This window comes from Muntiacus reevesi, chromosome 1 (genome assembly GCF_963930625.1).
Source record: "Muntiacus reevesi chromosome 1, mMunRee1.1, whole genome shotgun sequence".
Taxonomy (NCBI): Eukaryota; Metazoa; Chordata; class Mammalia; order Artiodactyla; family Cervidae; genus Muntiacus; species Muntiacus reevesi.
This window is the reverse complement of record NC_089249.1, coordinates 247,540,695-247,563,347: the sequence shown is the minus strand read 5'-3', so window position 1 is coordinate 247,563,347 and position 22,653 is coordinate 247,540,695. Positions and strand designations below refer to the sequence as shown.

Genomic DNA, 22,653 nt, shown 5'->3' with positions numbered 1-22,653 from the left:
GATACTGGAGTTTATTGGAGCTGCCTCCTCCGTGGTCCTGGGAAATTAATTAAAATAAGCACTGCTTTAAATCCTCAATGATACTGTTCCAAGATTGAAGTTCACAAATGCAGGTTCTAACTGCACCTCATCTTGCTTTTGACAAACAGGAGTCTTGTATTTTTTTCCCTAAAATGAAAAGAAAGAAAAATACCTTCTTTGCCAAGCCCAAACACTGACATAAATATTCATTTGAAGAAATAAATGAATATAGACCCAGAGAAGTCAACTTTTAGTATATAAACTAACTTGATCCTGTTTTGTTTTAATCTTTTCTAAGAGCCAGATAAAGCTGTGAGATTTTAATGAAAGCAGTACGGGCTGAATTTGATCTGGGGATAGAGTTTACTGTGCCCACACCATAGTAAATTATTAACTGCTATGGTCAGACAGCACTGCAAACAAAAATGTGGTAGGTTATCTTGTAGCTTGCATTAAAAAATAAAGAAATTATTTCAGATGGATTGATTCAAACCCCATTGATTATATAATGTTTTCCACTCCTTATCTGAAAAATAACAGAACTGTTTTGTAAATGGGGTATAGCAGCAGCTTAAGGCACGCATAAATGTTTATTGAGAACTGAAAACCCCTCTATCTCATTTTTGAATTTAGGACATTATATATGTCATAAGTAGTTACTGCAGTATGACAACTATTTTATCTTATATTATAGAGAATTTAAAATTGAAAAATGCTAATATGTATCTAAAAGCTTGTCATTTCAAGAGTTGTTCAAGAATTTTTGAAGAGGCTATGGTGACAGCAAAATGAATGTAATTATATCCCTATTTTGTGATCAGTGTCTGCAGTATGTGAAAATTGAACAGCACTGCTTCTCCATGCAGAAATCTATTGTGTAAAATGTTTAAAGTTAAACTTCTTTTTGAAACTTTACCCACAGCAAAAAAAAAAATAATAATGTAAACATATCTTCTTGCAAATCACCTCTGATAATCATACCATGCCTTCATGTTTGGTTCTCTGATAAACCTCCATTTTATATGTATCAAGCTTAGCTTTTCTTTTCACATTGCAGTATAAATGAATCTTTAGAAAACTGGGGCTGAATAAAGGAACAATTTCTTGTGGTTAGAATGAAAAAAATTACCACCACACATATTTTTGTAGAGTGCCCTATATTATTAGAAACACGTATGCTAGCCAAATATGGAAGTCCACCTAAATGAAAGGAGACATTTTTTCTTCAACTGGAGTGAACAGCAGAGCATAATACCTAGGAGGAGGATGAATGAGCAATTGGGGAAAATGACAAACAATTCTGAAATAGCAAAGAATTGCTATAAAAGAAGCAGACTCTGCCAGTCATGAAAATTGGTGCAGAGGGAGCTTCTGGGGGCAGGAGAATTCTTTTGTAAGAACCTCTGACAAAACAGCACATCACCCCCTGATCTCATGACTCTGCCACACAAGAGAGATATACAAGAGGAGTCTAATGCCACATGCTTCTTACTAGCTGAAGACTGATTGGAAATCTCTTGAAAATGACCTGTCTGATAAGGTCATGGTTCCTGGAATAAGCAATTAAGTGCAAAATAAACACATCTTAGGGATTCATAACATGCACCAACTGACATCGATTGTAGTAATCTAGTAAATGACCTTGCAATTGTATTCAGCAATAAACATATGAGTGCTTTATCGTGCTTATGGCAGACTATTGAGTGATGTATTTTATCTTGCTGTACCAATGATGCTCACCTTTTGACTTGATTAAGTGTGTATATGAACAGGGATAAATTGGTGATTTAACACCACTCTGGGGTTCCCCAAACCCACTGCTTTTAAAGCAGTGTGTTGGCAAAGGATGGTGAGAGGGAAAATAGAACATGATCATGTGAAAAGATAATGACATCCTGCTTTCACTCAGAGGACTGTATCTGCTTTTCTCCTTGACAGGAAGTGATACTCAAAAGGGCTGCAGATCTGGTAGAAGCACTCTATGGGATGCCACACAACAACCAGGTGAGTGTGCTGGGTCTCAAACCTTCCACATTCAGCTGAAGCTCTGAGTCCTTGTTAGAATGAAAAAGCATGAAAATTATAAAAGCTCTTTCATAAGTTCAGAGTATAAGTCATTCAGGCCTAACATGTTGCAAAGCCATTCAGTTCTTCTCTCTTCTTTTGTAAATCTTTTATTGCCTTTTCTAGGGAATAATTTTTCTTATGAGAAAAGGTACTTCATTTAAAAGGAATCTCCTGTGGGAATATAGTTCATCATTGAAGAAGAGAGTTACTGGTGCTCAATTTTATTCCTCTCAGGTTTTCGAGAAAATTTAGGAGGAAAAGAGGGGTTTAATTTCTTCTCCCGAAAAGTGTAACAAGGCCTGAACATTGTCTGCTTGTTTCATAGAGCAACTCCATGTTTCTGATTCAACTTGCTCAGGAAACTACAAGTCTGAGATAATCCTTCCTTTCTTGTGTCACTTGAATTGGTCAGTATCCAAGGGACACAGCCCTAATACTTAAGGACACAGGTTGTCATGTAAACCTTCCCTTAACTTCATCCAGGGAGATGAGATTCAGGGTGCACGTGTGTGTGTGTGAGAGAGTGACCCCAGAGTTTTCTGTGTTACTGGTGGGGAAGGGAAGCCCCAGGTTGCTGTCCCCAAGGTAGTATGGAGGATTGGCTGAGTTAATGGGCTGTCAGAGTCACACAGAGTTATGCAGCCCAGCTCTGTCCTTAAGGAGGTTGCTGCTGCTACTGCTGCGAAGTTGCCTCAGTCGTGTCTGACTCTGTGCGACCCCATAGATGGCAGCCCGCCAGGCTCCCCCGTCCCTGGGATTCTCCAGGCAAGAACACTGGAGTGGGTTGCCATTTCCTTCTCCAATGCATGAAAGTGAGAAGTGAAAGTGAAGTCACTCAGTCGTGTCCGACTCAGCGACCCCATGGACTGCAGCCTACCAGGCTCCTCCGTCCATGGGATTTTTCAGGCAAGAGTACTGGAGTGGGGTGCCATTGCCTTCTCCGCCTTAAGGAGGTAGGTGTCCTTAAATGAGGTCTTCACCTCTCTCAGCCTCAGTTGGCCCATCTGAGGTATGGGCTTGATGACGATGAGACTGAACATGCAGGTTTGCTGAAAAGGTTGCAGAAGTCAGTGCAGTTAATCATGGAAAGCCCTGAGTGGAGCCTGCAGTAAACACTTGGGATGCGGTACTCCCAGGAATGTGACTGGGGCAGTTAAACGGGATGTTCCTGTTACTTTTCAGGAGATCATTCTGAAGAGAGCGGCTGACATCGCAGAGGCTCTGTACAGTGTCCCTCGCAACCACAGCCAGCTCCCGGCCCTCACGAACACCTCGGTCCATGCGGGAATGATGGGCGTGAATTCCTTCAGTGGACAACTGGCCGTGAATGTCTCCGAGGCATCGCAGGCCACCAATCAGGGTCAGGAGCCCGCCCTTGTCCCCACCCCGACTCCCGCTGGTTTCCTTGCCCCTTCCCAACCTCAAGCTACCCCTCCCCATTTATTTGACACAAAAGTGTTCCTTTTTTAAAATTCTTCCCCCCCCCCCCCCCATAAAAAGGGAGATCCCTAGGTCTGTGTGTATTAGGTATTATTGTAGACTTCTGGTTCTAGCCATCATGTTTGGTAATCTGGTGCAGGGGCGCTAGAAAGGATCCATGCATTTAGCCATCTCTGCATTTGACTTTTCACTGTAAACCATGAATGACAGGTCCCAAAGAGGGTTGGAATTAAAGTTCTGGAGGGGCCAGAGCCTATGACCCTCACCCAGGGAGTAGGAACCTGTTACCTACAGGGTACATCTCTCAGATTGGGATTTATTTCTGTTCCAAAATGATAATTTATAGGTCCTGCGTTGCCACTTCTCACGGGCCCGCTAAGTATTTATGATCTCCTGAGAAATGTGTCTTTCGCTCGCTTCCCATTTTAATCACAGAGCTAGCACCATCAACCCACCCATGAATCACTCTGCCCCTTCCCTTCGGGATGTGGTGAGGGGGCAAGAGACAGAGACCTCCTTTCCCCCAGCCTCCCAGGCCCACCGCCCACCTGAATGCCACCCTCATCCTTGCTTTCGCCCCTGCCCCTCAGGTTTCACCCGCAACTCAAGCAGCGTGTCACCACACGGGTATGTGCCGAGCACCACCCCCCAGCAGACCAACTATAACTCGGTCACCACGAGTATGAATGGATACGGCACCGCTGCCATGTCCAATTTGGGCGGCTCCCCTACCTTCCTCAACGGCTCAGCTGCCAACTCGCCCTACGCCAGTAAGTAAGGACGTGTGTCCTGTGTTTCTGCACGTTTTCTGCTCCAAAACCTGGGCAGTGTGCTGTGTTGGCTCATTGTGCAAGTCTGCCTGCTCTGAGGACCCCGCCCTGCCAGGCGTGGACCCAGGTGATGGGACCCAAGGCAGCACTGTCTCCAGCAGGAATCTCTGCCCTCCTTGCTCATCATTCTCCCCTGTCTCTGTAGCAGAGCTTGCCTGCAACCAACGTAGCAACGTAGGTCATTGTGAGATCCCAGGCTTCCTTCCAGTCAGATGGAGCTGGGTCTGACTCTTCTACCAGTCACTGACTGTGGCCCTGAGCAGGTTCATCTCCTCTCTAAACCTCAGTTTTCTCATCTGTAAAATGGGGAAGGAAGCCACTCTCCCTCCCACACAGTTGTGAGACTTGGATAAAAGAATAGCATGTAATAAGCTTGTCCTAAAGCTCAGCCCATGGGAGATGCAGTCAGCAAATCTCGGTAATAATCATAATGATAGAATGATAATGTTAAGTGGTGCTAGTAGTTTAGCATGGTAATGACTATCTAAACCTTAAAATCTTTTATTTTTAAAGATATTTATTTAATTGGCTGCACTGGGTGTTAGTTGTGGCATGTAGGATCTAGTTCCCTGACCAGAGATTGAACGTGGGCCCCCAGCATTGGGAGCATACAGTCTTAGCCACTAGGCCACCAGAGAAGTCCCTCTCCTTTATTCTTTTAGTGTTTAGATTTTTTTCCCCTGTGTTTAATATGTACAAAGAAAAACAAACATTCAAACCAAAAAACACACTTTATTTTTCCCAAAAACTTGGCATGATGAAAAAACATATACAAGAAATTGTTCTTTTGTGCCTTGTAGCTGTCTTAAAGAAGCTGAGGTTAAAGGATTTTTTTTTTGGCGGGGGGCGGGGGTGTGCAGTGTTTCGATTGCGTATCAAGAACCTCGGGGAACTGGTGTCTTTACATACAAAATGTCATGAGCTGTGTCTCCACAGTCTCTCAATTGCTCTCTGAGGATTTTTACATAGAAAACCAAGTTCATCTTGGACAGTGTGGGTGGCTCTTCTGGTGTATAATAATTCTAAGCTCTGAGAATTTTGTGACCTGATAGAAACTGTGTTGTTAAATGAGAGAATGGTATGATTTTTTTAAAAATGAGAGTCTCAGCTAAAAATACTGAAAATGATGCTTTCTCTGACAGTGGAAATGCAGAGTGTGCTAGGCTGTTGAAAGAGGAAAGATCATTCTTGGCCTTTGCAAGAAGTTAACTTCTGAAAGCAATACTTAGCGCCATTTACCTTTCGGCTGAATTTGTAGGCTCAGTGTGAGCTAAACCTCTGTATTTCTTTATATCTACTCAATCTGTTTGGAATCAGCAGCTTGTTGTACATTTAAAATTCTCTCTAATAATCTGCATATATTACATCTGTCTGCTGAAGCATCAATGTTTGGGGCCAGTTTCACATTAGATTTTGATTCATCAAAAGATTGTTTCTCACAAATCTATCATTTCAGTGTTCTCGTTTCTACTCAATCAGAAAAGGTTTCAATCATGACCTGAAAATTAAAAGGTGGCATTCTTAATTAAATCAATAACCTAATTGCTATATGGTAGCAATTCAATTTAGGGCCTTGGATTACTCTGTCTTCCTAAGCCTGTGCAGACACCCAGCGACCTGAGCCTGAGATTGCATCTGTCAGACTGTGAAACTTCCAACATTTAATTTCCATTAATTGATTTTCTCAGTGCTCACAAATATAGTATTAAATTCTCAAATAGGCTCTCAGATGGGATGGTTTTATCTGCATAAATGCAAATAAAACAATAAACAAAAAGCCCAGCTGATTTGAATTTTTGCCTCCACAATATTTAATTATTCATAAACCACTCATGTTGAAAAATTCCAAACAGAATAAAAAATAAAATAAGACGTTTCCACTGGTGAACACCCTTTCTGGTGTGGTGGCTGATAACTAATAATGTTATAACAAATGGAACTGCTTGACTATATTTCACCCCTTCCTCTGTTAAGGCCCCCCTCAAACTCCCCACCTCTAAATACACATAATGATCGCATTTGCCAACGAGATTAATTGCCTTCCTCAGTGAACCAGCAGGATTTCAAGTCTACGAATATTTAAAAATCAAACCTCCAGTGCAGGAGTTTTGCAATTTAAATGGGTGTTATTATTGAGCGCATTTTCACATTTACAAATCCTAAGAGATGTATAAAAATGCTGGTCTCATTAAAAGAAAAAGTACAGTTTAGAAAATGTTTGTGAAAATCCTGAGGATGGCGGCTCCCTGTTCTGCTCCATAAAACATCCAGTGCATTTGGGTTGTGTAGTGCTGAGGGCTGATTAGAAGAGGTCATTTCCCCCTGATGGCAACTGCTGTCTGTGACTGACTTGATAAGCTCTTCCCTAAGTTTCCAAAGTCAGGAGGTTGAGGGGGAGGCCACTTACTCAGGGACTTGGACTGTGGTGTGCTCCTGGGAAGGGGCCTGTCCCCTGGTGATCGGTGTGCTTTGCAGGGCAGCCTCCTAGACAGAGCCCTGCACTGGGGTGTGGTTCCAGGGCTCACCTTTCAGTTCACTCACTGGGGTCAGTCCCTGGACTATTTTCTGAGTCTCGACTCGCTCGGTTTGCTCAGGTTTAAAAAGGATGTAATAGGTCCCAACTGAAGCTTGCTTGGCCACTGACATAGATGGAAAAGATGTCAAGATTCCTGCAGGTGACAAGGCAATATAGAATGTGTATTACATACTGTGGGAAATAATACAGTGAGGAGGAAGTACCTAGAATTTGAACTGAGTGCCTGGAAATCATCGCACAGAACTCATACTTTTCCCTGGGGTACAGAGGAGATGGAAGGTGGGTGTGTGATGGCCCTAAGTCCTGAGCGTAGACGGCTGTCGTGTGTACAATATCTACTTCCTAAAGTGGCCTGAGAGGACTAGCAACTAGTGAAAGATGAAAGGCCAGGTGGAGAGGACCTGCGTCACTCACACTCTTTCATATCCCCCAAGCAGCTAGGTTGTCTCTCTCTCTGAGTCACCAGAGATCTCCTGTCACTGATAATCCACGTCCCCACCACTCCCAGACTGTGAGTATTTACATAAAGCTCCGACCCTGCTGCTTATTAGCTCACATACATGCATCTCTGTGCAGTTCCGCAGGAGGTGGAGAGGATTTGGAACTTTGACTTGTAGTTCCTCTTTAGTCACTCAGAAAGCACATGTGGATTATTTATCCATCTGGCCTCCTACCTACCTCTATCTGTGTTGTGGAACATGGAGATATATCCTTCAAGAGGGCTTCTCAGGTGGCTCAGGGGTAAAGACTCCACCTCCCAGTGCAGGAGACTCAAGATTCCAGTTCAGTCCCTGCCACAGGAGGATCCCCTGGAGGAGGAAATGGCCTGTTCTTGCCTGGGAAACCCCCATGGGCAGAGGAGCCTGGTAGGCTACAGTCCACGGAGTCCTGAAGAGTCAGACATGACTGACCTGCATACACGTACACCTCGGGGAGCTGTAGTAGCTTCATGGGGAGACAGCGGACACACCCCGCCATCCGTGCATCAGTGCCTTAAACTAGAACCCTGGCATTGCCTTCAACTCACTCTTCTTCCTCATACCTCTCCTTCCACTAGTGACCACACCCTCCCGGTCAGGCCACCTCCTGCCTCTTGTATCCCCAGACCCTTTGCTAGAACCTCAGTCAGTATAGGCCTACCTGAAATACTTCCTTTGACACCTCCTCCATGAAACCTTCTTTGGTTTCCCTTCCCCGACTCCCCAGAGTGGGCCGTACTTACTGTCGAAGCTATTATGTGACACTATTCCCTTTGTAAGAACACTCTTGCCTCCTGGCCTGAGATGCTCTGGCATACTGCCTGGCACATAGTCGGCCTACAATAAACACACAAAAGATCACGGTCACCACCGACGAAAGGAAACACGTGCCAGGTACGAAATGATGAAAGCTGACAAGACCCTGAGAGTTCAGGGAAGGCTCCTGCTAGAAGGGTGGCCTGAGCGGGGTGGGTGTCAGGGTGGGAGCTGAGAGGCTGTGTGTCAGGATACTGGGAGAAGCGCTGATTTTTCTTTTCCCCTTGCCCCTTAGTTGTGCCATCCAGCCCCACCATGGCCTCCTCCACAAGCCTCCCCTCCAATTGCAGCAGCTCCTCTGGCATCTTCTCCTTCTCACCAGCCAACATGGTCTCAGCCGTGAAACAGAAGAGTGCTTTTGCGCCTGTCGTCAGACCCCAGACCTCCCCACCTCCCACCTGCACCAGCACCAACGGGAACAGTCTGCAAGGTAAGCCCCAGGCCCCAGCCGGGGCCAACCAGATGCGCCCTGACTCACCTTCCCAGGGCCTGCAGCAGACGCGCTGCTGCCCAGGGCTCGACCTTGGGCTTGCCTGCCCCTGTCTGCTCTCAGCTCTTCTGTTCCTGTGTGTTCACCCTTGTCGGACCTGGCCCCAGGCCCCCCATATCCCTCCTCTGCTGGAGTTGCCTGAGCAGTTCTTTCAACTCCAGCAGTTCTGCTCAGGCCCTAGATTTCCTTGAAAAATACCGTCGCCACTTACTAATGTCATTTCTCTTTCCTCTCTCATTCCCTGTGGTCGCCATAATCAGATCAGTCTTTTGTGGACTCTAGCAAGTTCTCCACTGCAGGGTCTCTCCCAGGACTGGCCTTCTCCTGAAGTAGGTTTCCTTCCTGTGCCTGTGTCAGCATGAACACGTGTGGGGCTGATCTTGGGGCGGGGGTGTGGCAGCCCAGTCAGGGCCCTGCGGTTACAACATCTTAGACCAGACACTCAAAGCTTACTGCTACTGGGAACCAGAAAGCCCAAAGTGCCACTGGAGGACCCTGGTTCATATTAAAATTGTTTGATTTCCTCCCCCTCATGGAATCTGGAAAATAAGAGTCACGAAGATTTTAGGGGACCTTTCTATTCATTGAGAAAAAAGGAACCTTTTAAAACGGGTCTACCATTTCTTATCTTCTCCTTAAGTGCTGGCACTGAATTGGGGTATTGAGCTGCACGGCCTCTTTCCTTTCCCACAGTGGGACTGTGGGATCGGTACTCAGATTTTATAGACGAGAAAGCAAAAGACTAGTGAGGTTAGGGAATGGCTTGACTTGGAGACAATGGTATGTGGCAGAGGCCGGCTTCAAACTCAAGCCCAGAAGTTCTATCTCCTGCTCTATCTTCCAAGCACTGTACTACTCAGAGTGGGTAAACAGGATGCATCCAGGATTCCTAAGGCAGCTGGCAGGGAAGTAAGATCAATAAAATCATCAGTTGCCATTCTCTGAGCACTGACCAGTGCTAAGCACTGTGCCTGCTTTATCTTATTTGATCCTCACAACTTCCTGATGAAACACATGGACAGTTATGGTCTCCATTGTAGAGAGGGCAAAATTCAGGCATCAGGAGAGTAAACACCTGCCAAGAGGCATAGGCAGAAACAGAGGGGATGAAAATAAACCCTGAGGATCTGTGCCCCAACCCAGCGCCCCACAGGACCTTCCTTTCAGTGGCCGGCTTGCCCATCGTCACTGACAGCTCAGCCATGGAGGTTGAGAGCGGTCAAGCAGGCAGTCTTGTTTCTTATTGTCTGTTTATTTATACGTCTGTACGCGTACTTTGTACTGATGTAAACTTACATCCATTCTCTCGAAGACTCCATTAGGGCAGTACTATTCCTGTTATATAGATGAGGAAACGAAGGCCCAGTTTGCTCAGGGTCACGTACCTAGTAATGATGGAGCCAAAACCGAACCCTCTGTGTGACTCCTGAACCCGAGCTCCTCCTGCCTGTGCCTTTCTGACTCGAGGGGGGCTCTGCCGAGCACTGCTCAGATCCCTGCTGGCCAGTCTGCCCAGCACAGGCAAGGGGAGTGCCCGTGCACACCCCTGAAACAGGCCCCAGCAAAGCCATCTTCTTAGAGGGAGGAGGAAGATACTCAGGCTCTGGAATGACAGTTCAGGCAGTATTGTTCGTGATAGGAAATGCCCACCCCCTAAAGGGGAGCCGCCCATTCATGCAAGTATCTTTTTCAGCTAAAAATAATGCTCTGTCACCCTGACTACACCTCCAGCTGGCAAACTGAGGATGTAATGCCTAAGTGAACATAACTTATAATGGGTTTAAATAAGGATAAAAATGTATGGAAAGCAGAAATCTACCATTCCTGAGCTGTCAATCACAGCCCTTGTTAAACATAGACTTGACGTCAGGAAGTAGGTGTAATGGGGTTTGTAATCAGTCGTGGAGGGGGTGGCATGTGAGAAGAAAAGGCCCATGGCTCTTGGAGGGTCAGTGACTGAAGTGGGCAGCCCTCTGGTGAGGCCAAAGGTCTTTTCATGCTGTGTGGATCATGGAGGGAACAGGTAGGGTCTGAAAGGAGGAACTCAGCCCGAATTTTAGAACCTCCTGGATTAAGGGAACTTCTGATGTGTAAGGTATGTGTATGTGTGTGTGTACTTAAGTAATGATGAGATGGCATCAAGACAGGGCCACATAGAAAGTGTGTGCATTTGTCACCCCTGGAGCGTTTCTAACCCAGCCTGCACAGATCCCAAAAGTGCAGAGCCTGCCTCCCCTTCTGACCTGCTGTGTCCCCACCTCTCCATCCCTGCCCAGCGCACAGCGGGAGGCCTGGGGCGTAAAGCTCCCGGCTTGCTTGTGCTCAGCTTGCTGCTGTGGATGACACTGCCCTTCCCTTCTGGTCGAGTGTGGGTCCTGGTGGTTTTTGTGTTACGAATTCTGTTATGCACCAAAGGTCCTTAGTTTCAGGGTTATGGCAGCCGAGGAGGTATAAGGAGAGAAATTAAAGTCACAGTAACTGACACCAACTTCCAGGAAGCTCTCCTCCTCCCTGCCCACTCTGCTCCCACCGTCCACTCAGCAGGCAGGGCCCACCCGGCCGGGGCTGCACGTCTGGCCTCTGCATGCTTTCCCTGCAGATGTGGGTGCAGTGCACCACTGTTTTCAGGGGTCTCTTGCCGGGGGCCTTGGCTTCTGGGAAAAGTAATATTCTGACAGTGGGCTCCTAGACCCAAAACCTAAGAATTACCTCATCTTCAGCTTTCTAAATTCCACTTCTATTAAAAATTTTAAAAAGACAGCTAGGCTAGAGAGTTGAGGAGGAGAATCTCTGAAGTGTGGTACTCTCCTCCTCCTTGTCATTGTTACAGTAACAGCTGTTTCATTTGGACCCACCTTGTTCAGAATTGTGATCATTAAGACAGGGCAAGTGATGGAGGAAGAGTTGGTTAAGCAAATTGACCATATAAGCAAGATTAGAGGTGACACAGTTAGGCTGTTTAAGTGTTTTAAAGGTCTATTTACCTCCAGCTACCACGCTGCTAATTGTCCATCATTCTTTCTTTTTTTTTTTAAACCAACTACTTAGAGATCTGTTTCCTTAGCAGCCCTTTCTCAGCCTCCTCTGGTGACAGCACACATTTATTCCTCAACAGATGCACATTGTGGTCTCACATGATGGGGATGACAATGGTCAGAGCCACTAATGTGGGAGGTCTTCTTCCCAGCCTGTCTTCTTCACTGTCTCGTGTGTTCCTCCCAACCAGCCTGAGATATAGGCCGTTTACTGTCCCCATTATACAGATGCAGAAACTGAGACAGAGCCGAGAAGGCTCATCCAGAGTTATAGGACTAGCACTTTAGGGGAGACTGGGGTTAAGTCCCAGCCCGACTGACTATTATGTAAGTATGAAAGCGTTAGTTGCTCTGTCGTGTCTTGACTCTCTGTGACCCCACAGACTGTAGCCCACCAGGCTCCTCTGTCCATGGGATTCTCCTGGCAAGAACAGTGGAGTGGGTTGCCATGTCCTCCTCCAGGGTGTCTTACCAACCCAGGGATTGAACTTGTGTCTCCTGCAACTTCTGCATTACAGGTGGATTCTTTACCATCTGAGCCACCAGGAAAGCCCCAATATAAGCCCCTATGTTAAACTAAATGGTCATATTCAAGCCACTGGGCAACCAGCTGTGGAAGTTCAGACGAGGGAAAGATTAGGGAGAATTCAGACCAGCCTCGTGGAGAAGGTTGACTTTGAACTGGACCTTGGATGAGGGGCAAGTAGGATTCAGGCCCAGGGAGATGAGGTGAGGGGGGGGAGGCATTTTAAGCAGAAGGTTTAAGGATAACCTGAGCCAGAGTCCTGCATGGTAGCAGGACTAAGCCATGTACCCTCCTAGAGCACAGGTACCAAGAGGCAGGGAGAAAGGGTAACAAGGAAGTCCTTACCTGGGAGTCAGGAGCTCCATTCTTATATTTTAGAATTGGCAGTTTCTCCTGTGACTCCAGTTGGTTTTCTCTCCCAGGTAGGTAAAACCTTTGACAATCTACCATTTGCCTGAGACATCTGTAGGACAAACTCTTATATATCTCAGTATTTCTGGAGTCTCATAAGATGTTCTGTTTTAAAAAAAGAAAGAAATGGTTATAGTCAAACCTCAAAAATGGTGCTTACTGTCTTGGAGTCACAATGCATGCAAGTTTAACTAAAGGCTCTAAGACACCCTGCAGCTAAACAGAAGAGCGTCTCCCTCTTAGTTCACTGCACTTATTGGCCCTTTAGAACCAGTGAACATCCTATGAAAAACTATGTAAAATGTAGACATATTTTGGATTTAAAGATAACAACACAGAGAAATCTCCTTCCATTCTTATCAAGATGTCATTGGCCAGTACTGATCTTAGACTCCTTAAGTGTGTCTGTTTTCAGAGGCCAAGACTTGAGTTACCTCATATGCTCAGTTATAGTCCTGGAGACACGCTTTCGCTTCTCCTAAAGCTGGGCCCATGAAGCATGGATTCTAATTTTGGGCCCCAAAGGATTTCATTAAAAGATAGGCAGTCCCTAGAATGCTGTCACCATGTCATTGGACCTGCCCTCAAGGTAGGGATTTTAAACCCTATGTTCCGGACAGTCTCCGCAGTGAAAAATTAAAAGGCCAGAGTCATTTCACAGAAATCGTACCCACATAGTGCTTTTCTCCCCTTTCCCCACCTCGCTGGAGCAGAGGCTAGCCGGCCCGGCCCCACCCAGCTCTCCACAGTCTGGTAGCACATCTCCTGGAATTGTCTTCTGCTTGATGCACATGTTGAGTTTGTGCAAGCTCGTCCCCTCATCCTGTTCCCGATTAGCTCCGCATCCTTACACATGTAGTTCGAGGAAGATCACATTCCACCCTCTTACTCCAGATTTCTCCCAGCTCAGCAAAACTTTCCATTTTGTCTTTGTTCTTATCCAATCAAAAAAATGCATTGCCTCTGAAGCCAGTAGTTTTCTGAGCTTCTGTCAGGGAACGTGATCAGCCAGCTGCCAGGGGGGATGGCAGAGCCACTTCGGTCTTGTGATGCCCTGGCACATGTTACTCTGAGAGAGTGTGGGGGTGTCGTGTCCTCATGGAAATCTTCATGGGCCCCACTTGGGCAAGTCCGTGTGCCAGCAGCATTTCTGGAACATTCTAAGCCTCAAACACCCATCCATCTCACCCACATAAGTAATCTTGAGGATTACGGCACAGACACAAGAAAAACAGCTTCTAATATCCCGGGAGCTTCCCCGCAGTCATGCGATGAGGTTTCTTTATTAAAAGGCCTCTTTAGAGTGCCTAAACCCAGAGGCCACAAACGGGACTCCTTGCCCAAAATTTACTCATCAATAAGGGTTCTGCATCTGGAGTTTAGAAAGTGATGGAAGAGATTTAGGGAGCAGTAACCCCCTGATGTTACGTGCAAAATTCTGGGTGTAAGCATCTCTGAGCCTTCTTGGACAGAGGTTCCCTGGCTTCCATTAGACCCTCAGAGGAATCTGAGGGCCAGTGAAGGAGAGAGGGAAGAAAGTGGGGACAGACCACAGTCACCCCTAGACACCCCCAGACGGTTTGTTTATTTGGCTTTGATTTTAACTTTTTGCTAACACATATAAACTGGGCTATTTTATGTTTTAGAGACTCCACCTCTCCACCTTCTGTGGAAGTAGTTTGGAACATGTGGTGGCTATGTGTAGGCATTCTCACGTGGCAGCGGTGAGTGCCACTCACGCTACAGAAGGCCTACTCTGGCTGAGCCACCTCAGTCCCCACAGCGCGAACCTGGCTCACTTAGGATGCCAGCCTGGGCTCTTGGCGTGCTGGAGTTTTTAGCCCCTGGGTCCCAGACCAAGAAACACTGTTAGCTCTGGACTGGCAGCATGTTAGCTAGCTTTGCTTTATAGCTTTTAATGTGGTTGTAATAGAAGTTTCATCTTATTGATTTAACACATGATTCAGGTATCAGAACACTGAGTAGGTTTTTTTTTTTTTTTTTTTAATTCTGGTCATCTAGAATTTTTTAAAAATTCCTAATGTTTTTAGGGCCCCATTCATACATGACTGTGTCCACTGACCCAAATTAGCAGGAATTTTGTCCATTTTCCCTTTTGCTTTGTATCATATGGAAACTGCCTGGTGATCAGGCTCTGCTCTAGGAGACTGCTGGGCACACAGGCTAGATTTTGGCAGAAGGCATAAGGAGACACTCTTTTGCCAGAGGCCTTAGCACTCCCTTGGGAAGGTCTGCCTTTTAGTAAAGGTGCATGGACCTACCTTTAGCCTGGAAGAAAAGATACTTAGGGAGGCAGCACCATGCTGAGCTCTCACTCTGCAAAGACCCTCTTTCCCAGTCCATCCTCCTTGCCTTTGGAGCTATAGCATCTTGAATTCTCAAGGCTTGGATTGAAATACCCAGCTTCCTGTGTCAGTCGAAATCTAGGGCTCACTTGCATCTTAGGGGCGCACTGCATTTCCAATGGATCCCAAATCATTGGGAGTTTAAATTGGCCTGCATTTGGCAAGAGACACTTCCTGTTTCTAAGAAAAATGGCTTATGAGGACTTACAAAAAAGACTCTAGGAGCTTTTGGACTGCAGAATGGCTCTTGCAAAACAACATTTGGATGATTTACGTGTAAATGAATCAGAAACATGTGGATTAAATTTCCTTGTGAATACAGATGGGTTTAAAAATTAACGGAAAAAGTGTTTGGCAAAATGCTTTTTAAAAAATTGAATCGAAAATGTCAGGGGGTGGGGGAGGGGAAGCAGAGGCTTGTGGGACCCACAGCTCTCAGAGCCTCACCTGGCCTTCCCGTGTCTACTGAAGGCTTTGGGGCTCACTTTAAAAAAGCCCATTCTTGCAGACATGAGAGCTGGGAAATTTAGAGGGTCACTTCCTAGATGCAGTCACCACTGACAAGGACATTAATTTAAATTTAGAATTGCCAACAAAAAGAAAGCAATGACTTCCTTTCTCTGCCTGACAGGATGCTAAGCCATCGCTGAGAGCCAAAGATGATGGCTGCCTCTTGCTTCTAATGTAAGCACTGCTCTCATCTCCACATATTTCACAGTTGCCATCCTGAACTCTGCACTTGTCCCTTTATTCCTTATACCCATCAAGTGAAGTGTTCCATGTTGGACAGTACCTAGTTGATACAAGGAAACACAGCCCAGAAAAGTTCAGCAGTTTGCACTAGGTCACGCAGCTCATTTAATAGGAGCCCAACTCTATTAGGTCTTCACTAGGAGCTTATCAGGACTAAGCACTTCATATTGGTCACTGCATTTAAATCTCCCACAACTCTAACAGTATCACGGCCCTAGCAAATTATACCCCATTCCTAGCCGAGAAGGCAGAGAGGTTCATGGAGACAAGTAAAGAACTCTGGGTGGAAAAGGAAAATCCGACAGTGGAACCCAGTGGGCTACAGTCCATTGGGTCTCAAAGAGTCAGACACGACTGAGCATGCACGCAAGCAAGCACGCACCTCTGGGGGACTTACTCAGCAAACGGAAAAGAGGTGGAATGTGGGCCTGTGGGATTCCATGCTCTTTCACTACAACTGTGTGAGGCTGCCTAACAATGCTTTGCAGGATTTTTAATTCTCCCACACAGCTTTCCCTTTGCCTAGGATCTCCTTCAGCTTTCCTAGGCTAAAGTTTTCTAGAGACATGGTCAGACCATTGCAGAAACCTTGACTGCAGCAGAGGTACAGGGGACACCCTCCCTCCTCGTCCCCCAGGGAATGACGACATCTGGAGCTGGCTGCTGCTGACCGCAGGCCTGAGGACTGAAGTGGAGGCACTCAAGTCGCCGCTCCGGTCCTCAGTGCTCAGCTCTCATGCTAATACAGGACACAGGCAGAGCCACGGTTTTTTGTAGGCATTTGCTGGCTGTTATGGTGGACCAGTTTTTCATTTTATATTTTGGAAGTGAAAGCAAGGAGTAAAAAAGAGTGACAAATTGAAAATTCCCACTCTTTTGCAAGTGATGGGGCTCTAACTTTCCCAGCAGTATTCAAACTCTGACTTGCCAGTTATGTCTTAAAATTGAAATCAGATTTGGAGGGACGTTTAGAATCGTCTGTTAAAGACACATACATTCACTGATAACACTACATTCTTAATAAAGTACATGTATTTTTTCTAATTAAAAATTCCTTCCAGGGAAGATGAGAAAACTCATTTGTGGCTAATGTTCAACGAACATAGTGGTGTGTGGGTGTTTTTTTTCCCCCCATCTTTTTTCTCAGTAGGAAGTTTGGACACAAAAGCCACTGACTCTTGTCTTCTCTTTCCACAGCAATATCTGGCATGATTGTTCCTCCCATGTGAAAGAATTGCCTTGAAGAATTTTATTAATGAAGAGGTTGGATTCTGCTACAGAGAGTAATCTGATACAAGTCCCAGAGTGGAACTTTTAACTCAGGCCTTTTTAAGAGGAATCACAATAACTGCAGATTTTTAAACAAACAATATCGCCGACCTTGCAAATACTGAAATTGGAAGGGATCTGCTAACGCAGGGTGTTGGTTACAGTTGTACCTCCCGCATCCTTGGGGGGATATATTTATTCTGTGTTGATAAAAGCAAATCCACTTTTTCTTTCTCTTTTTTTTTTAAGCTTAACTCTGCAATCACTTGTCTTTTATAAACCGTAAAGCTGTATACAAGGGACACTATAAATAAGACTCCATGTTTTAATTTATGATGTTTTTAAAGCTGTGTAAAAGGAGAATGAAGTGGTGATATTTACAAAAAAGTTTAAAAAAAAAAAAGGAAAAAAAAAAAAAAAAGCTTGTATGGGACAGAATAGGAATGCCAGTTAGATTTTTTAGGAAACTAAGGGTCGGCTTCTGCGCCTTAAAGCATATCAAGTGGTAGTTACCCAGACAGTGCATTTCCAGCATCTAACTCAACATGCCACCCCTTAGCAGTGCAAGCTGATTTCTCCCTTTCGTATTGTTGTCTTAAGTAACTGTGTAAATAAATGCAGCCTGGAAAGTTAACCAGTGATGTAAGTGATCACATTTTCCCCTTCTACTCGAAAATCCAGTGCCTCTAGACAGATGTTAAAACTGCATATTTAAACCTGATAGCACTCTCTCTTTTGCTTACATCAACTTCTTCTGAAGCCGATGGCCTCGCGAGAGCTTGGAGGCACACATACTGTGTGAGAATCTCCTTTGAGACTGCATGGAACAGGGTCAGGCACAGAATTCCAAATTATTCCCTCCGGTTAGTTATCAAGCCAAAATCCCAGTAACATGCCGCCATTTACAAGGTTAAAGTTTACTCATCCTAAATGCTGACTTCATCCCAATCCCCCAACACAGCAGGTCTTTCAGATTTCCCATTTGAGATAGCGCCTCTATCGGTCGACCCTTACTATTTGTAACATAGTAGATTGAAACAACGGGTTAAGTGCTTTGGAATCAAGAATAAAAGGAAACTGGGAGAAAGGAGAAGAAGGTCGAGACCTCTAAACACAGTTTTCTGTTTGATGGGAATTTTTGCTCTCATTATCTGGGAAGTGTTCTTACAATAGAAGTTAATGGCGAAGATGCAGCAAAGCTCCGAGGATGCATTTGCCTGATATTTTTTTCTTTGCTGTTGTGTTTTTGTATGTAGTTATAAATACTGTAGATTTTTTGTGATTTTTTGCCAAAGTTGTTGTTCTATTTATACATTTTAATGTCTTAAGACGGTTTTTCAATATCATAAAAAAAGATTTTACTGCATATTTTGCAAAGGAAAAAAAAAGCTCACTACCTTTAGCTTGCACATACTTGCAAAATTAATTAAAAGGCTTTTTGTTTTAAAGGGGATTTTGTAAGATATCCATATAAATAATGTATTTATCTTTGGAATTTGTACATTGCTTTCCCCTTACTCCTTTTCCTCTGACTCCCAGTTTATTTTATTGTGTATGTTTGCTATGTGAAAAGTGCGTATTTGTTTGGTCACCTATAGTTAGCTGTTTCAATGTGATTTTTAAGCATTTCATTTATAGTTATTTTTAGTATTGTTTTAAACCATGCTTCATTTTTTTTTAAATTTTCACCCAAAAGCCATTGTCTATTTTTGTATTATTTGTAAGTTAAGAAGTTTTTTCCAATTTATGGCAAAAAATAGTAGCATATTATTCTTGTAGCATTTAGTTCCGTAGATTAAAAAAAAAATGTATCCTTTGCTTTGGAAGCTTACAGAAGAAAACCCTAATGCTGTTTTACTGTATTAATATGCATGGAACCTCTCCCTTTGGAGTGATGCATTTTGTGCATTAAATTCCAGGGAGAAACTTCATAGAAATCAATGAACATACTTTCTTTCCTAAGTCTGCTTGTATATTTCCTCTGTCTTTCACATAAATATAAACCAGCAGATTGGATGCCTTAACAATGCAAATCATATTCATTTCACTTGTACATTGTAACTGTGCACCAAAACTGTCAGTCATCACTAACATTCTAAGAAAAAAGAAAAAGAAAAAAAAAGAAAAAAAAAAAAAAGAAATTGAAAAGCACAAAAGAACTGTTTTGTTACCTTAAGATAATGTAACTTTTTCTAGTAGAGCAAGAAAATTTACAACAATGCTGCAACTGTGCATGCCCCCATATGGATTTTGCAATGGTTTTCACTAGACTGTCAGAGTGCGATTTTTATGGGTTGGGGCGGGTGGGGGAGGGGTGTTGCGGGAGGGAAGGGAGGGGAAGAAAGCTGATTTTTCTTGGTGAGAAATAATAATGATAAATAATAATAATAAAACTGGAAAATGTAAGCAAAGTGGACACATTGCTTCTCGGTACTCAGAAAGGTTGTCTGAATTCGTGTGGTAAGCGCTGGCCTGAAGATGTGTACAATTTAAAGCCATATTTTGTCTGGTGAGCCCCTTAACTGTTTGTGAAGGACCCCGGGTAAGCCGGTGAGGTGTCCAGCTCAGACCCTGGCGACAGACGCCACCCATTGTCAGCCATTGTAGTGGTTAGAACTTTTCTTGAAAGTCCAAAGAGCCTTTAAAATGTGTATAATTTGTGTTTTGTTGCCTCTATTTACATTGATTAGATGAGAAGTCATTCTGGCCCTCTGACCCTCTCTCTTCTACATGGAATTTTTACAAATAAAAGATGTTCCCCTAAATACAGAATATGGCTTTAAGAAGAAAACAAAATAGAGAATTCAACTAAGATTTCAGTTTGGGGGGAAAAATACAGCTTCTGGATGACTGGATTGCATAACACACCCTGGCCTCACATTGTACTAGGATGCAGCTTAACGAAGTCATCTCTAAATCTAACCTTTCACCTTCCTATCAGACTTTTGGAATAGACACACACTGTACAGTTCAATCGTTAGAGAACCTAACTACTGTAGAGATTGTTATAATTTTTTTTTTTTTTTTTGCAAACATTCAAGCTGTAAAAACTTTTCAACTTTCACAATATTTAATTAAAGTTACTTCTTGTCTGTGATGACAGCTCCTAGTTGTGTATTCATTTCTCTGTTTTGGATGATCCCAAGTCCAACATAATGTAAAAAGGTCTGTGTGTGCAATGGCATGGGTCCAGTGTTATCACCCAGAGAAAAGCAGCAAGAGTAGTCCTGGGACACCCACTTTCCCTCTTTGTCAGTCCATGGGGATTTGCTAATCTGGAATGCAAATTGAACACACACAGCGTACTGCTGCCCTCTGCTGGCAGCAGCTGGACACACAATGCCCATCCTGGTCTGAGCCAAGAGCCCCAACGATTACACTAGGTAAGCAATGAGATCCCCCTGAAGTGACTGAATTATGAATCTAGGCTCTGGCCTCGCTGGAAGGTCATCCTCCATGCTCCAAGTCTGAACCAAGCTCTTCACATACCACTGCTAATTAATCCCAGTGAGCTTTCTGGTCAATTATGTGCCCTGGCTCACTGAGGAGGAGGCATGTGTGAACACAGAACTTTCCATGATCTATAGTTTTAAATCCCATGTCGATAAGACATTTTTCCTGTTGGAAAAAAACAAATTTACCTAGGGTCAAACATTCCACAAACACCCACTAGGCACCTACTCCTGTAAAACTGTTTCCCTTTAATTTCCATCATCATCATAAGTCTGTCCAATTGCACATTCAATGCTTTCTCTACTTTTACAATTATTGGACATGATAAGCTTAACGATGCTTATAAAATGCCTCAAAAACTCAGCAAAAAGGCCTTGCACCAGCAGAAACTTGATGACCAGAGCTGCTAGGTCATCCTGCAACCACCATCAGGATCATTTGTGGTGGGCATTGCTGATACACTTTTGCTCTGGAATAGAGCCCAATCTAAGGTGATGAAAGAGTGTAATGAATAAGTTAATAAGCAGAGAAGCCACCATCCTCATCTTACAAAGAAATCTATGCTGATTAGTTTGGTCATTCAATATACATTTTTTTTGGAATTCTGTATCAGGTACAGAAGATAACAAAGGAAACAAGAGGCCCCTGCCCTTTGGCCACTCATAACCTCAGACAAGAGGAGTCTATACTCAGAGTAGTTTAGAGTGTTAAGGACAATACACTTATAATGCCCCATAGAATAAGACAGACATCCACACCTCTACATACTGGCTTCTACTTTCCTTAAGGCCTATTTCCTGGAAGCATTCATTTACTCACATAGACCTTGAGGGTTTCATCAGGCACCAGGTGAAACCTGGTGGATTCTGTAACAAGCACAGCAACACTGATCCTACCCTCATGGATCTTTATAGTCGAGTGAGGCAAGGAGACATTAAGCAACCATACAAGTCTAACTAACAAACTGATGAGGGCAATGAAAAAGTCTAGAATGCTCTGAACGTGTATTACAGTGGGATCTGTTTTAACCTGACGGGTTGGGGAAGGTTTCCAGACAGAGGGACATCTAACCTGAGATGTGAAGAATGAGGTAAGCAGGTGGGGTGGCACCATAAGCAGAGGAAATGAGAGCAGATATAAGGACCCAGGCTTTGGGCATAGACAGGGCCCATTCAGGAGAAGGAAATGGCAACCGACTCCAGTTCATGCCTGGAAAATCCCTTGGGCAGAGGAGGCTGCTGGGTCACAGAGAGTTGGACACGACTGAGCATGCACATGCAGGCACGGCCCATTCAAGAACAGAAAGACTGTGTCTGTAGAGCATGCAGATGTGCAAGATGTCACTGAGGAGCCTGGGAAGTTCAGTTCAGAACAGAGACTGAGGACCTACTCTCTGTTTGGCACTTCACTGGTTCGCTAGGATGCAGTAGGCAAACCAGTCACAGCTCTAGCCTATAGGGCCTGAAGCAGTGGTCATAAACTCGATGCTCTGCTTCTGACCGCAGAGATCGTGATGATAAACCATGAAGTGGGTGAGCTGGGGTAAAAAACAGACAAGGAACCCTCGCTTGCTCCAGGCAGTTGTCCCCACATGGGAATGCAGCCCCAGTGATGCCCATCTTTCATTTTTCAAGAATGCCATTGTTGAATTATTTGAATATTATTGAATTATTTTTGTGTGAAATTCTCATTTTTTAAATGCTGCCATCTAATCCAAAAATAGTGCTTTCTAAACACTGCATTGGGGAAAAAAGAAAGTCCATGGGCCTCCAAGAATGTCAGTTTGGGACTTGTGGCCAAAAGACAAGTTACTAAAGGAGATGTTTACCCAGCTTGATTTGAGGGTCCTATTCACATGTCCTAGTACTAGGTTAGCAAGGCTGCATGGAAGGGCCTGCCTGCATGGTGTAAACAGACTCTCCAGGGCATGGAGGGCCAAGCTCGATGCCTCTGGAGCTGGCTATATAGAGAAAACAACATTAAATTCATCAAAAGGAATAGGAATGTGGGGAAATGGAATGTATAATTGTGAAAAAACTCTCCATATCCTACAGTAGCCATGTTCAATGTTAAATATACAGATCAGTTGTTGTTATTTTGTTTTGTTTTTTAAATAAATTTCCTTTTGCCTTACCAAAACACCCTCATCGAAAAGTTCATT

At 44.3% G+C, this 22,653-nt stretch overlaps 1 protein-coding gene across 4 annotated transcripts in view; it reads left to right on the top strand.

The window, feature by feature from the left end:
- The window catches only part of EBF1 (EBF transcription factor 1), a 402,213-nt gene extending 383,026 nt beyond the window's left edge, over positions 1-19,187 (top strand). For all 4 annotated transcript variants that reach the window (XM_065919010.1, XM_065919011.1, XM_065919008.1 and 1 more), the window contains exons 12-16: positions 1,960-2,025; positions 3,271-3,448; positions 4,119-4,298; positions 8,425-8,619; positions 16,968-19,187. In XM_065919010.1, coding sequence (XP_065775082.1) covers positions 1,960-2,025; positions 3,271-3,448; positions 4,119-4,298; positions 8,425-8,619; positions 16,968-16,999 — 651 coding nt within the window. In that variant the 3' untranslated portion in view covers positions 17,000-19,187. The remainder of the gene's footprint in view (positions 1-1,959; positions 2,026-3,270; positions 3,449-4,118; positions 4,299-8,424; positions 8,620-16,967) is intronic.
- The last annotated feature ends 3,466 nt before the right edge of the window (positions 19,188-22,653 follow it).